A 14,336-nucleotide genomic window follows, 5' to 3' on the forward strand; every position below is an offset into this window, starting at 1 on the left:
CCACAGAACCTAACAAATCATTTCATGATTGTTCTCTAAATTCTTCCAAGGATGGTCTACACAGATACCATTCTAGAAGCAGAAGACAGAAGTTACTTGGTTACATACAGGAGATGAGATGCCTTAGAGATTAGGACTTGATTCTCTCAGAATCCCTCTTGAGAAAGGCTGATGTAGCCTAATAATTCTTGCAAGTTTTATAGTTTAACATATGTTGAATTTTTAAATTTCAACAATCTTACTGCTTTTACCATGAAATGCCATGGCATTGTATCCCTAGGTGCATCCTGAATTTATATTCCCTTAAGGACCCAGTATATTATTTCCTTCTGTAATACATTGACACCTGATTTATTTAGAAGTCTTGCCCAACAGCTCCTCGAAAATGACCAGGAGTCATGAAGGAAGAAAAGCCTCCAATAGACAAAACCATGCTGTCAGCCTTTCCTTACGGGGGAGCCCTGGGCTCTCAGTCCTGACCCTTCAGCGTTTGTTAGACGCACGTCTGACCGTCTGGGTGTCTGGTTCCAGGTAGTGGCCAGGTGGGGTGGAGGTGACCTAGGACAAGCCGCAGTGCAGTGAAGTACCCAGGGCCCTGGGCACGGGGTCCGGGCCGGGACTGGACTTCACTCGGAAAAGGGCGCCAAGCTGCCTCACAGGCATGCTGTAAGGCCCCTGGGCGGTGTGCTGCCGCCAGCGCCAGGAACGGACCACTGACCTCAGGGAGCAGCTGAGAAGCATGCTGTTTAGAGCTCTCACTGCAGAGGAAAACAGCTTTCTACTCCTTCATAACACAGAGGACGGCTGGATTCTGACGTGAGACAGAACTCATTATCAGTCCTACTGATGTTCTGGAATCCCTTATTTATACATAATTTTTATTGACCTCTGTAGTGTAAAAGATACCAAGAAAATGTTGGATTATGTTTAATCTGCTCTGTTTTAAAAACAATGTACACTGTTTTGACATTTTTTTCCGGAAAAATTCGTAAAATGAAGTTTCAGTACATCCTAAGGTTAAGTTTTAGAGCCTATAAGGATTCACTTAAGTGAAGTAATTTATTCCTCTCTAATTTACAGATTAATGAGGCATTTCTAGTAGTATAATCTCCACTTCTACTTGGATTCTATTTCAATGAATCCTCTTGCCCAAAACGTCCCCAAAAATCCATGTTGTAAAGAAAAGATTTACAATATTCAGCCAACTTTCGAAACAAATGATCCGGCCTTCTGCCTCATTTTGGGAAGAATCTGACGATCATTCTCGCTGGCTTTGTGGACGGGGTCTGTGTGGCAGAAGAGCCACAAGTCTGGATTTCAGGCTCCCTGTGGACCGAGACCACCCGTGGCTCCTGGTCGTTACGAGCCCTTTAACGTGTATTATTCTGTGACCGCCGATCACTGCTGTCCCGCCACATTGTCTGAGCCATTCTGGACAACTTGCATCTTTATAAGGGAAAAAAAAATTTTTATTTTCCCCTCATTTCTTTTTATTTTTAGTTTATATGAATCGAGCAGAAGAATTTTGATCTCTTCATTAACTGAAAAATATTTGCTGACAAACCTCATTACCAGCACTAAACAGGGGTACTGACTGAGTTACTTTGTAAAGTCTGTGCACTAGAAAGGTTTTGGAAAGACATGTCTCCTTTTGAAAAAGCTTCATGCCTCACGCTATGCTTAAACCACAGGATGGTAAGGGGACCGAGAATCTGTGCCTTTTTTTTTTTTTTTTTTAAACTAATGTACAGAAGTGGAACCCTTTGTTGGGGCTTTCTTACAATCTACTGGATGCTTCTCTTTGTGTCCACAGGCGTACCAACGTTTACAGATCCAGCAGCAGATGCTACAGGCCCAGCGGAACGTTTCCGGACCCATGAGACAACAGGAGCAGCAAGTAGGCGCCCCCCGGGCGGCTCAGCCGGGTCGCTAGCTGTCACCTCCCCTGACCTGTTACTTGTCACTGGCTTCTCTCTCGCTCAGCCTCCCGTTTTGAAAGCCTCGGCGTCACCTGGGCTGGGGAGGAGGGCGGCCCGGGCGGCCCTCCCGACCCGCTGACCGTGCGTCCCCGCCCGCAGGTTGCGCGCACAATCACTAACCTGCAGCAGCAGATCCAGCAGCACCAGCGCCAGCTGGCCCAGGCCCTGCTCGTGAAGCCGCCGCCGCCCCCGCCGCACCTGTCTCTGCACCCCTCTGCAGGCAAATCGGCCCTGGACAGCTTCCCCCCCCACCCCCAGGCCCCCGGCCTCCCCGACCTGCAGACCAAAGAGCAGCAGTCTTCACCCAGCACCTTCGCTCCCTACCCTCTCGGTGAGTCCGGCTCGACGCCGACCGCGTGCGCCTGGCGGGGCTGAAATAGCCGGGCAGAGATGCAGTTCCAGAGCGAGGCTGTCTCAAGTCTCCTTCGTAAGGGAGGGACCCTAGCTGTCTTCGCAGAGCAAGAATTTTGCTGCGCCCATAAGTGCTTTCAGTATAAAATCTTTGAAAGTAGTACCAGAATGATCTCCTCTCCACTGTTGAATCGGCGCTTTGTTCCATCCCTGGCTCTCTCCAGCCTGAAATGCCGGGAACAGGAAAGGTGTGCAGATGTCCGTGAACCAGGCACTTCTTAAAAAGCCATGGTTGTCCACACAAGTCCTATAGTGCAGAGCACGATTGTGTAATCACCCCGATCAACACGCACGCCCTCACCCCCAACCGATAGGGCGCCCGCCCAGCACTTGAAACCCACAGGCCAGTGGCAGATGTGGTGTCGCCCTCGAGGTCACACAGGCCAGCCAGGAGGGACACAGGTTACAACGCTGAAGACCGTCAGAAGGGCTGTGTCAGGAAAGTGATTGTACGGGGAATACCGTTGACCCATGAACAACACGGGCTGAAGCAGCGTGGTCCACTTACACATGGGTTTTTTCCCATAAATAACGGTGCTACGTGACCTGCGGTTGGTTGAGTTTGCAGGTACAGAGGACCGGGTGTAAAGTTATACCCGGATTTGTGACCCCTGCGTTGTTCGAGGGTCAGCTGTAATTTGCTGTAAGAATCCAGAAGCGGGTGAAAGCGCCTCAGGCTTGTCAGGTTGGCTGTTAGAGTCTGAAGCTACAGGGCAAAGGGAATTAGTTACCTGAGAAATACATATCCAAAGGGTCAAAGGCCAGTTGAGTGACAGCGAATTTCGGCTAATGATGTCCCTTTCTGTGTAATACTACCAACGTCTCTGAGAAGAGAGGTATGTTCTGATCACATGAGCACTCTCTACTTGACATGTAACCAGTGTGGTGTGTCTTTAATACAAAACTGACAAATGCTAAACTACGGTTCTTCTGTCCCTTCATGATTGTCCCGCCCATTACTTTCCTCTGTGTTGAAGAAGCAGAATAGTCTAGTAGTTAAGACCTGCCTTAGAAATCAGACCACCACACTGCCCCCACGACTAAGCTGCCTGGCTGCTCTTTGCCTTAATTTCCCCATCTGTAAAGTGGGAATACTTACCTCATAGGGTTCTTCTAAAGATTTAGTGAACTAACAGGCAAAGTACTTTGTAATAGCAAGCACTTAGTAGAATGTTGGCTACTTATGTAAATACTTCTTTGTTAACAATAGTTGTTTTAGAAGAAAATTCATTTCCATCTATTGTCCTAAAATGTTTAGCTTCAGCTTCCTAGTATCCTAGTATCCATCTGTCCTCTTAACCAATATTTAGAAAACGAAGTACACAAATCTTTACCCTTAAAGGTTTTTTCTTACTACAAGTGAAAAAATTAGTGCCTTGAATCTTCAAAATTGATGAAAAATACTTCTGATAATATTTTATAATCACATTAAAGTTTAAAAATAAATGTGTTAAAAATAGATAGCTAATAAAGTGTAAGAAAGTTAGCTTGTGAAATTGCCTCTCTGGCTGGTTCTCACCCCTTTTCCTCAGCAGCTGTAAGTCCCGTCCGCCTTCCTTCCCGTGCAGCCTCTTCTCCGGATGCTGTCTTGACTCCCGAGCTTGTCGTCTTCCCAGGAAGACCAGGCATATAAAAACGAAAACCAGCCTTCATAGGCAGTGCAATGTCGTTATTGCAGAGCTTAGGGAAGGGAGAGTGCGTGGTCACCTTGAGCGGTGAAAGAAAAATCAGAGCAGGGTTTAAGCATGGACCTCAAACGAGTAGAGTTCCAGTGGAGCAGAGCCAGCGTCGCATGGAAGAAGGGCCCGTCCTGGGGCCGTCGGTGTCGGCGAGGGCCGGCCAGGCTGGCTGCCAGTGGAGGGAGGAACAGAAAGAAACGAGACGGGGAGGGTGGGGCCCGGCCATGGGACTTGGGGCGCTCTGGAGGCCAGTCTGAAGCCCGACCTAACGGTTGTGCCCTCACCTGACTGGGTCTGTGTGGGTGGAGGTGAAGGTAGACCCCAGTGGTGTCGGACTCCCACGGGCGTTTGGTTAGGTCTGCAGTGTGTGTGTGTGTGTGTGTGTGTGTGTGTGAGATTGCCAACATTTAAAAATTGGAAATTTTCAACTAAAAGTGGGTTCTGACTTCTCTTGAAAATGGCTGCCTTGGGCCTGTGTTCCATTCACTGGTTGCACGGGTAGCACCTGTAGCAGGGCGGGCACTGTCCCCACCAGGCCCGCATCACCTTCATTTGTGTTGCCCACTTGGCCCATATGGGCATTTGAGTTTGAAGCTCTTGATTTAAAGTTAAGAACAAAAATGTTCGCTACCTTTGCTTCTGTACCAGGACATGTGGTGTGGGAACCGCAGGTTAGAAATGGCCTGGAAACACTGGGTCGCACCTGCACTGGTCATTCTGTCCGGCCAAGCAGCCTGCCCAGCTCATGACGGGTGTCCCATCAGGGACTCTTCACTTCAGCCTTTTTGCTATCGTCCCCCTCATCCCTCTCCACTGACCCAGCACAGTGATGGCACTTGTCACGTGCCCCAGTGCGTGCCTGCCTTTAGCTGTGAGAAATAAACCCAGGATCAGCTCACATTCCAGCCGGGGCAGATAGCAGCACCCGCACTTTGAAATAGTTCAAGTCCTTTAAGGGAGTTTTATGTTTAATTCATAAACTCCTTAAGAGCAGACTTTTGTAAAGTGAGTTCACTAAAGGCAGATTTGGGGTCTCCCCCCCAGCTTGTTCTGTCGGTGGGACCTTAGGGTACCGTTTACGTCTCTGAGAGACTGGTTTGGATCTGGTTAGTTTGCACAAGATGCCCTGAGATCAGAAAAGATTTTCCTAGTTGTTTGGACTTGTTCTGTTTTTCTGTGGGCTCTGACTGAGAAGCTTCAGGACCACGTTTGGCACCAAAGCAAGTAAAATGAAGAGAATCATTGGTCTTACTTAATCAAAGACTATTTGTTACCATCGTCCCCCTAATTTAGGAATAAAATTCCTAGAGATATATGTTATTAAAAAGGCAAAAAGGGGGTTTTTTCCTCCAGCATTAAAAGTTACGTTTAAAATACTTGGCTGTGAGTTAAGACTTAGATTGATTCTCTAGGAGAGCTTTAGAAAGTGAACGTTTAGAGGAAGAGCAGACATATCCTGATAGCGTTTTTATTTTTAGCTGGACTGAACCCAAACATGAATGTCAGCAGCATGGACATGACTGGTGGTTTATCAGTGAAGGACCCGTCTCAGTCCCAGTCACGCCTCCCTCAGTGGACACATCCCAACCCGATGGATAACTTACCCGGTGCTGCTTCTCCACTCGACCAGAACCCCAGCAAGCATGGTACGTCCAAGCCGAGGTGCCTGGAGTCTGGTCACTTCTTTTCTACTCGCTGATTATCCTCGTTTCGTTACTCGTACTGCATTTCTCTTCTAAGAATTCAGTGCTGAAAGCTGAATAGAAGATATTCCAAGAGACCAAACCAAACAAAAACAAACACAGAGATACAGGGAACTAGAGTAGTGGTAACCAGAGGGAAAGGGGTGGGTGGAGAGCAAAATGGGGAAAGGGGGTCAACTGCGTGGAGACGGATGTAAACTAAGCTGTTGGTGGTGAGCGCCCTGTGGTGTAGACACAAGTCGAAATGCAATGTCATACCCGTGAAACTTAGATGTCAGAAACCAGTGTTACCTCAATAAGTTAAACATATATATTCCACTTCATTACAGAGTATGTCAGATCCCAGGTAGTCAATGATCAAACCTCTCGAAGCCTCAACTTTCACACCTTAGCTACAAACCAAGCAGTAATTGAAAATGCCCCAAAGCAACGAAGAATACAGGTCATGGCCGCACACTCATGTATCTGTATCTTCAACCAAAACTTTGTCTAAAAGAAAATTTTTTCAATAAAATGATAAAACACAATAGAAAATCTAATGCCCAGAAAAGAGAAACAGCAAATGCTAACAACCAGGGAATTCCCTGGCGGTCCAGTGGTTAGGATTTGGCACTTTCACTGCTGGGGCCAGGGTTCAGTCCCTCGTCGGGGAACTAAGATCCCGCAAGCTGCGAGGCATGGCCGGGGGGGAAAAAAAAAGCTAATAACCATAGGAGGTGATCTCACTTGCATTAAATTGAGCTCTTAATTTCCTGGTAGCATAAACAGCAAAGGAAATTTAATAGGGTGTATAATTCTCTCTTGATATAAGGCATTCTAAAAAGAAAATTCTTTCTAATGGTTAATTCTACAAGAAAATCATCACGTGCTGTTTGGGCACTTTCTTTGGCAGGAGAGAGCTCAGTCGCCCAGGGTGGGCGGGGTTAAGGCCTCCAAGTCCACATGCCAGTTTGTCCTTCCGTAGTGAGGGCAGTGGACTGGGGAAGGGGCACAGGCAACAAGGACAACAGCTGACCACAGGGGCTCACAGGCTGTCCCCAGAGAGCTTCACCGTGGTGTGGGTATGCGTTCATCAAGAATTCCAACTTGAAAAACTGAAACAGTTCTTAAAGAGTTTGTCTTTCAAGGCCAAGTTTGGGCTAACTGGAATAGTCACTTCCCCCAGAAAGTGCTGGCCAAACCGAGTCTGACAGTTCATGCACCTCTGCAAAGGGCAAGGCCCGGCGCCCAGCACAGGGACTCGGGGTCCCCTGTTCACTCGGCTCTTTTATTCCCTGCCGTCCCCCCAGGTGCTATCCCTGGAGGTCTGAGCATTGGGCCTCCAGCTAAGTCCTCCATCGACGACTCCTATGGCCGGTACGATTTAATCCAGAGCAGTGAGTCACCAGCCACTCCTCCTGTAGCTGTTCCCCACAGCTGGTCACGTGCCAAATCTGACAGTGATAAAATCTCAAATGGCTCCAGCATCAACTGGCCCCCAGGTAAGAAAGAGTGTGCACATTTCCCTGTGGCAGCCGATCAGGACACGCCAAGCCTACGGGAGCGATTAGGCCCAGGAGAAGCCAGGATCCAAGCTCAGAATCCTGGAAACCTTAACCCCATAGCTTTGGCTTTTTCATTGGAAATCCATTCATCAGATAAATTGTGGGTGTGGTTGGCATCACAGGGTTTTCTGCAGCCCTCAGTTCAGTGGAAGGAGAGAGGGCAAGGAGAGTGGGGAAGGAGAGAGGGGAAGGAGAGAGGGGAAGGAGAGAGGGGAAGGAGAGAGGGCAAGGAGAGTGGGGAAGGAGAGAGGGGAAGGAGGGAGGGGAAGGAGAGAGGGGAAGGAGAGTGGGGAAGGAGAGTGGGGAAGGAGAGTGGGGAAGGAGAGGGGAAGGAGAGAGGGGAAGGAGAGAGGGGAAGGAGAGTGGGGAAGGAGAGTGGGGAAGGAGAGTGGGGAAGGAGAGAGGGGAAGGAGAGTGGGGAAGGGGCACTGTGTCCCATCTGGTCAGAGTACATCTGGGTTTTATCCTCCCGTCTGGACACCCATCTCAGTGTTCAGTGTGGTAGCTATAATACCTAGTTTGTTCCGAAGGATTGATGATTTACTAAAGAAAGTCTAAAGTGTGCCTCTTAACTTAATTAGCAGATTGTAAACATTTCCATAAACTATCATGAAGCAAGATGAAGGTGCTCTAATACTCATGTGTTGATTTTCATTTGTTTGGAATTTTCCAGAGTTCCATCCTGGAGTTCCCTGGAAAGGACTTCAGAATATAGATCCCGAGAATGACCCTGACGTCACTCCTGGAAGTGTCCCCACCGGGCCTACCATCAATACCACCATACAGGATGTCAACCGCTACCTCCTCAAGAGTGGAGGTGAGGGGGCGCCCCGCCCGTGTCCATGCAGTGGTCTCCGTGCAGGCGCTCCAGGGCAGCGGGAGGGTGTGGGTGGTGAGGCCGGGATGTGCAGGGCACGTCCGACGGGGACCTTCTCTTGCCGTCTGATGCAGCACAGTGCTTACGGGGAAATGGAAATTGATTTGGGTTCAGTGTCTCTGCTGGATTTATTAACACATCGTTTTTTATAAACATTGTGTCATAAAATAACAATATTAACCATCAAGCTTTTTAAGAAAAAGGTTTCCACTTGAAATCTCTGAGCTAGAAGTGAACTGACCCTTTACTCATCCATATCAGCCAATTTTTCCTTTCCTCAAGAAGTCTGGTAAAAAGACTGAGATCCTTTGCCAGGACTTCTTTCCTGGCACAAACTCCTGATGCTGTAAGGTTTGGCACACCCTCTTCAGACTTCAGGATCCAGTCAGAGCAGGTGCTGAGCTGAGCTGCAAGGTTACAGAACATAAACATAGATTTCAAGTGCAGTATCAAGAAGGGCAGTAACTTGCTGTCCCTTAAAGCCTGCAAATGAAGACGCTCTGTAAGTGCCATTGCTGATGGAGTTTTATCCTCATAATTCTAATAATGGGAAAGAATAGCCAGCTTACCAGAGATGCTCAGCACTAATAAGGCCACTCGGATATTTCCCAAAACATTAATTTAGGTTTCCTACCTCAATATGGCCTGTGGGGGAGAGGCAGTTCTTATCAATGGTTCTTTCAAGTGACAGGATTCTGCGTGTGCCTGTGGTTCACGTAGAAAAGCGCCATAAACACAGATCACCTTCCCATTGAGTGCCGTGCATTCCTCGTGTCGTGAGGCGGCTGCATCTCAGAGCGGGGACATTGCAGGCCACCCCGAGGTCAGGGACGGATGAGTGGCACAGGGGACGAGAGGCTGTGGGACGTGGAGCCTGTTTGAAGTGGTGGGGACCGGGGGGTGGCACAGCCAGAGGTGAGACTTGGCCGTCGCTCCTCGGCACCCTGCGTGTGCCCGCAGGGTTGAGCCGGGCAGCGGGGTGGGTCAGCGTGTTCGAGGTTGTGGAGGGTGGGTGAGCCATGCCGATCAGGGCAGTAGAAGACCTTGGAAAGAGTCGAGGCTGCTCGGCACAGAGCAGAGCTTCCCAACTGGTGCCTGATGGTCAGCCCGTGGTCCCTGGCACCTGGGGCATCGTGGGCCACCTCCGCCTTTGCACGCGTGTGCCGTGACGCAACACAGGCCTCCTGGAGGGGCAGGGGAGTTCCGAGGGCAGAGCTGAGCAGATGAGACGAACGTCAGGGCAGAGGGAAGCTTAGCCTCAGAGACGTTGGCTGAAACGGGACCTCAGCTGTAGGACAGAGAGAGCTCCCTGCAGCCTCACATGGCCCTGTGTGACTTCTGGGGGCTGGAGCCCGGGGACAGCGCCTCCTCCACCCCGTGACCAGGCCTCGCCCCGGAAAGCCCTGGCTCCCCCGCCTCCTGGTTTGTTTATCTGAGAGAAGGGGCGGGGTGAACGGATCTTTATGTAGAACTTATTTACAAAAGGCACCACAGCCGCAGGGCCAGAAGTAAACTGCAAAGGCCAGACCTCGCTGACCACCCCTCTCCAGGGCCCATGTGCCGCACCCCACACTCGAGGGCCTTCAGGCGCCCCAGGGGCTGACCTCGCTCAGGGCCCAGCCACAAAAGCCTGTCGTATTTTTGAGTGACCATCTTGATCTAAAATACAGAGAAGGGACTTCCCTGGTGGCGCAGTGGTTAGGAATCCGCCTGCCAGTGCAGGGGACATGGGTTCGAGCCCTGGGCTTGGAAGATCCCACATGCCACGGAGCAACTAAGCCCATGCGCCACAACTACTGAACCTGCGCTCTAGAGCCCGCGAGCCACAACTACTGAGCCCACGCGCCGCAACTACTGAAGCCCGCACACCTGGAGCCTGTGCTCCGCAACGAGAGAAGCCACCACAATGAGAAGCCCACGCACCGCTACGAAGAGTAGCCCCTGCTCGCTGCAGCTAGAGAAAGCCCGTGCGCAGCAACGAAGACCCAACGCAGCCAAAAATAAAATAAATAAACAAATAAATAAAATACAGAGAAAAAAATTGAGAAAATGTGCCCAGAAGGAAAAGAGTGAGAAATGCCACTGACCTCTTGTTGTTGGCTTGTTTATTTTACATATTTTCATAATGGAATTTTCTTTTATTGAGTATACTAGGTGTTGGGTTTTTATTTGCATTTTTGTTTTTATTTATTGTCATTGGTGTTAAGTTCTGATTTGATATTAAAAATTTAAATTAGCCCAGTATTTGTTTGGATGTTATTTATAGTTTTAACCTTTATGAGGTGAATATTAACCAGAATGGTAAAATGCAGCTGTGCCATCTCCTGACAAATTGATACGAAAAGGAAAATTAACCATAATTTTATGGGACAGTTTCCACTATTAAACTAAAAACGTCAAAACTAGAACACTGTTAAAATCTAAGTACCCTACTGTTAATTATAAAAGAAATGCCACGTAGGGTTAAATAGTCTATAATTTGGGATCTTGGGTTGATTGCATTTTGTTGGTAAATGGAAGCAGAGGGTTCAGGAACTACCATTAGGTTGTCAGTAAAGCTGACATCTTTTAAAATTGAAGACCTGCAGATTACAAATAAATTTTAATGTTCATCCACTCTCGTGCCATATTCTAAGGAGGTCAGTTACAGCAGAGCAGCTGTAAACAGCTGTGCAGGTTGTAGACTGCACAAGTCTGGGAGGTGCCACATGCCTGGTAGTCCCCGTGAAGGGTACTCCTGAGGTTGTTCAGTGCCATCCCAGCTGGGGCCCTACGTCAGGGGCCCATGAGATTCTGTTCACGGTAGTAAACTTGACAGCCAGACTGTTGTGTGCGCCTGTCCCCTCCCCCGGCCAGCTTCCACACACTGGCCGAGTGACTTGCCAAGTCAGAAGAGCGCTGATCCACCCTGCTTTAACCCACAAGTCACCACTGCTTCCTCCTCCCTCTTACCCGGCTTCCTGCTTTCCTCAGAAAACGGACGGGGTGACGTGGAAACAGCACCGGTAGGGGTGCTCCGGGGGCCACACCCCGTCAGCCCCCCGCCCAGGAGCAGGCACAGGATCCTCGACAGAGGGAACCGCGGTTCTGGGGACACGATAGCTCACAGTGACACAGTTACTAGCACACATTTCTCCTCATTATTCCCTTATTAAAAAGAGAAATACGAATGGGGAAGATGGGATACGTGAGACCTTTTGAGTCAGGAAAAGTGCTGGTCTTTTTATGGCAAAATCTGTAACAGAAAGCTTGGAGTTTTGTTTTCAGTTCTGTGGATCTTGTTGGAGGTGTGAAAAGGTGGAGTTGGCCCTGTGTTTTTATTTTTATCTTACTTGGAAGCGGAAACCCATGGGATCCTTCCGAACTCGGTCGGACGTTTTGTTGTAAACACTCGGTGGTCGTTCTCTTCCCTCCCGCTGCCCGGTCTCCCCCACCCCGGCCCGGCCTCTGCCAGGGCCCCAGGCCCCCAGAGGCGGCGGTGTGCCCGTGGCTTCCTCTCCCTGCCATGGTCTTGGCCACGTCACGCTCTCATTTTCCACCATTTGCACAAGCGGCAGCCTAGGAGGACGTTGGTTCTTGGCTGTTAGGACTCTCACGCCCAAGCTGAGCGGCTCACCCCGCAGGCCCGTGCTCAGCTTTCTTAGTGCCGCGTTTGGTTCTGCAGGGTCCTCCCCACCGTCATCTCAGAATGCCACGCTGCCTTCCTCGAGTGCCTGGCCGCTCGCTGCCTCCGGCTACAGTCGCTCCCTCAGCAGCCTCGCGCCCGCTCCTAGTATCGCAGGTACGCACCTGGCCTCTCGACTTGCAGGTAGCCTTTTCTCTCTTTCCGCAAACAAAACGGACGGCCTGGCTTTTCCCGGTGGTCTGTCTGCTCCTCCCTGAGCTGGGAGGCCATGTGGTATGATGGAGAGCGGGCCTGAGCTTTGCTGAGCAGCCGTGGGGCCTCGGGCACCACTGCTCCCACCTCCCCACCCCCTTCCCACCCTCCCCACCCCCCAGTGGAGTGGGAATGGTGACACCTCCTCCGTGGGCTGTCACGAAGGTCCGGGGATTCTGTAAACTCCCCAGGGCAGGATGTGACACAGCTGCTTTCCCCTCTCCTCCCTTCCTGCCGTGGCCATGAGACCAGGGGTATACGAGGCTTAAAGACCTGAAGGCGGCAACCTCTGGGGACGTGCTGTTAACTTGCGTTGGCCACCAGGGACTAGGAGGCCACAGCAGCCCCGTGCTTCACTGCCGTCTCTGGGATCAATGCAGGGCCTGGGTTATTCCTCTCTCAGTATAGACTTCACGAGTCTTTCAAGTTAGAAATTTCTTTTAGGCTGAGAGGAGAATTGAGAATTGTTTTGTCATAGTAACTTCAAAGGAATTGTTATCTGGAAATTTTAAGACAAGGATAGAGAGAGATAATGGACACACACACAAACAGAATGTGTACAGGTTTATAGAAAGAGGTGGAACTTAAGTAAAGAGGGTTTATTGTTTATAAATTTCTTCAAATATGTTTCTGCATTCCACCAGCCTTCTCATCCAGACTTTGTTTAAATTCATGTAAGAATGCTGTAGGAATTCCTTTTATACCAGTGCCTAGGGGAGAAAGTAGTTTTGATGTACTTTAGCATCTTATTTAAAAAGAGAGAGAAAAAGAGCTTCTGGATTGTGTCTATTCCTTCAAATGTTTATTCTCTCTAATGTTTACAAAGGGGATGCATTAGGCCTTTAATACTTCCCAATCATTTGGCTAAAGAGATGGGCAAACAAAACCATCTTCCCGTATCTCAGGCAGTTTTTTATGGCATTTTGGTTTTTCTGATCAGTGACGCCTTTGCTCAGATTAGCATTTGTTGTTGTGAAGCTGCAGTCGACCCTGGCCGCCAGGGTGGCAGAGGTGCTCCACACGGGGCTTGTGCCGGCCTGGGCGCTGCCCTGCTGCCCGAGGAGCATGGTGACAGCGACCGCTCTGCCTGCTGTCCTCGCAGCGCTGGGCCTCTGAAGCGGGCGTGGCAGGTGCCCCGGGCACAGGAGGGGCTGGGGCTGGTGGTCATTACTGGTTTTGGTTTGTCTCCCCAAGAGCCTTAAAACAGGCTTTCCCCAGCCAAGGTGCCAAGATGCCAAACCGCTCAGCCCTCGGCCACACCCGTTTCTATAGGCGTGGAGAGCGAGTCTCAAAGCCGCAAAGATGACGCTGGTCAACGTGAGCTCAGGCGGGTTATGTCAGAGGGGGCGTTGCTTTGCAAGGGGGCTGACACCTAAAGAAACGGCGTAAAGGCTCTTGACCTTGATTAGTTTGTTATGCGATAAGATGTGTCCCAGCAGAATTTGTTAAATTAGCTTTAACACTGAACTACAAAAATGCTGTTTTTCTGGGTGGCAAGCTCATGTCTGGCACATTTAGCAAATTAAGTATCAGAAATACTGGCAAGATCTATACCGGACACCAGCAGACTGTGTCTCTGGGCAGAAATTCAAGAGAGAGGATGCCTGTGGTCCTCGTGTGGGAGCTCGACTTGGTGCTTCATTTCGGTCACGCAGTCCTCTGGAGCCAGAGAGCGCCTGGTGAGATTCCCTAGGCGCTGCCGTGACTTTCCTTCTCTGTCTCAGGAATGCCTATGCTCCACTTCTCTGCCTTTCCAGGTAAACTGTCAGACATTAAATCGACGTGGTCCTCTGGCCCTGCCTCTCACACACAAGCCTCTCTGTCTCATGAACTGTGGAAGGTGCCCAGAAACACTACTGCACCCACAAGGCCACCTCCAGGGTTAACCAATCCCAAGCCTTCCTCCACCTGGGGAGCCAGTCCCCTCGGCTGGACCAGCTCCTACTCCTCGGGTACGCGTCCGTTCTCGTGTCCAAACGGGGTGGCGGGGACGGGGGTGTCCGTGCCTGCTCCGCTTGTCCTTTAGGGAAGATGCCTATCATTTTGTCCTGCAGCTCCTTTGTAAGGACTCCTGGACCCTGGGAGGGCTTAGGAGGGGCCAAGGCACCCTAGACCCTCGGGGATTATCTGGGCCCAGGCTCTGCTGCCTGTGTTTCAGCATCAGCCCTGGGTGCTCGCACACACAGCTTTGTTCGGAGCCAGGAGGTCCCGGCGGGCGGACTCGGCACCCACTGAGGGGCCGCACCGGTCCCTCGGAGAGGCCCGA

General features: G+C 50.2%; 1 protein-coding gene across 8 annotated transcripts in view; it reads left to right on the forward strand.

Annotated features, from left to right (window-relative positions):
- The window catches only part of TNRC6C (trinucleotide repeat containing adaptor 6C), an 87,161-nt gene that overhangs the window by 66,690 nt on the left and 6,135 nt on the right, over nucleotides 1-14,336 (forward strand). For 3 of the 8 annotated variants that reach the window (XM_036836832.1, XM_036836834.1, XM_036836833.1), the window contains 7 exons: nucleotides 1,814-1,897; nucleotides 2,079-2,310; nucleotides 5,548-5,715; nucleotides 7,062-7,253; nucleotides 7,990-8,133; nucleotides 11,858-11,974; nucleotides 13,828-14,022. In XM_036836832.1, the coding sequence (XP_036692727.1) occupies nucleotides 1,814-1,897; nucleotides 2,079-2,310; nucleotides 5,548-5,715; nucleotides 7,062-7,253; nucleotides 7,990-8,133; nucleotides 11,858-11,974; nucleotides 13,828-14,022 (1,132 nt within the window). Of the gene's footprint in view, nucleotides 1-1,813; nucleotides 1,898-2,078; nucleotides 2,311-5,547; nucleotides 5,716-7,061; nucleotides 7,254-7,989; nucleotides 8,134-9,678; nucleotides 9,954-11,857; nucleotides 11,975-13,827; nucleotides 14,023-14,336 lie in introns of those variants that run through there. The other 5 variants (XM_036836835.1, XM_036836836.1, XM_036836837.1 and 2 more) reach the window with 3 other exon arrangements.

Source organism: Balaenoptera musculus, chromosome 20 (genome assembly GCF_009873245.2).
Source record: "Balaenoptera musculus isolate JJ_BM4_2016_0621 chromosome 20, mBalMus1.pri.v3, whole genome shotgun sequence".
Lineage (NCBI taxonomy): Eukaryota > Metazoa > Chordata > Mammalia > Artiodactyla > Balaenopteridae > Balaenoptera > Balaenoptera musculus.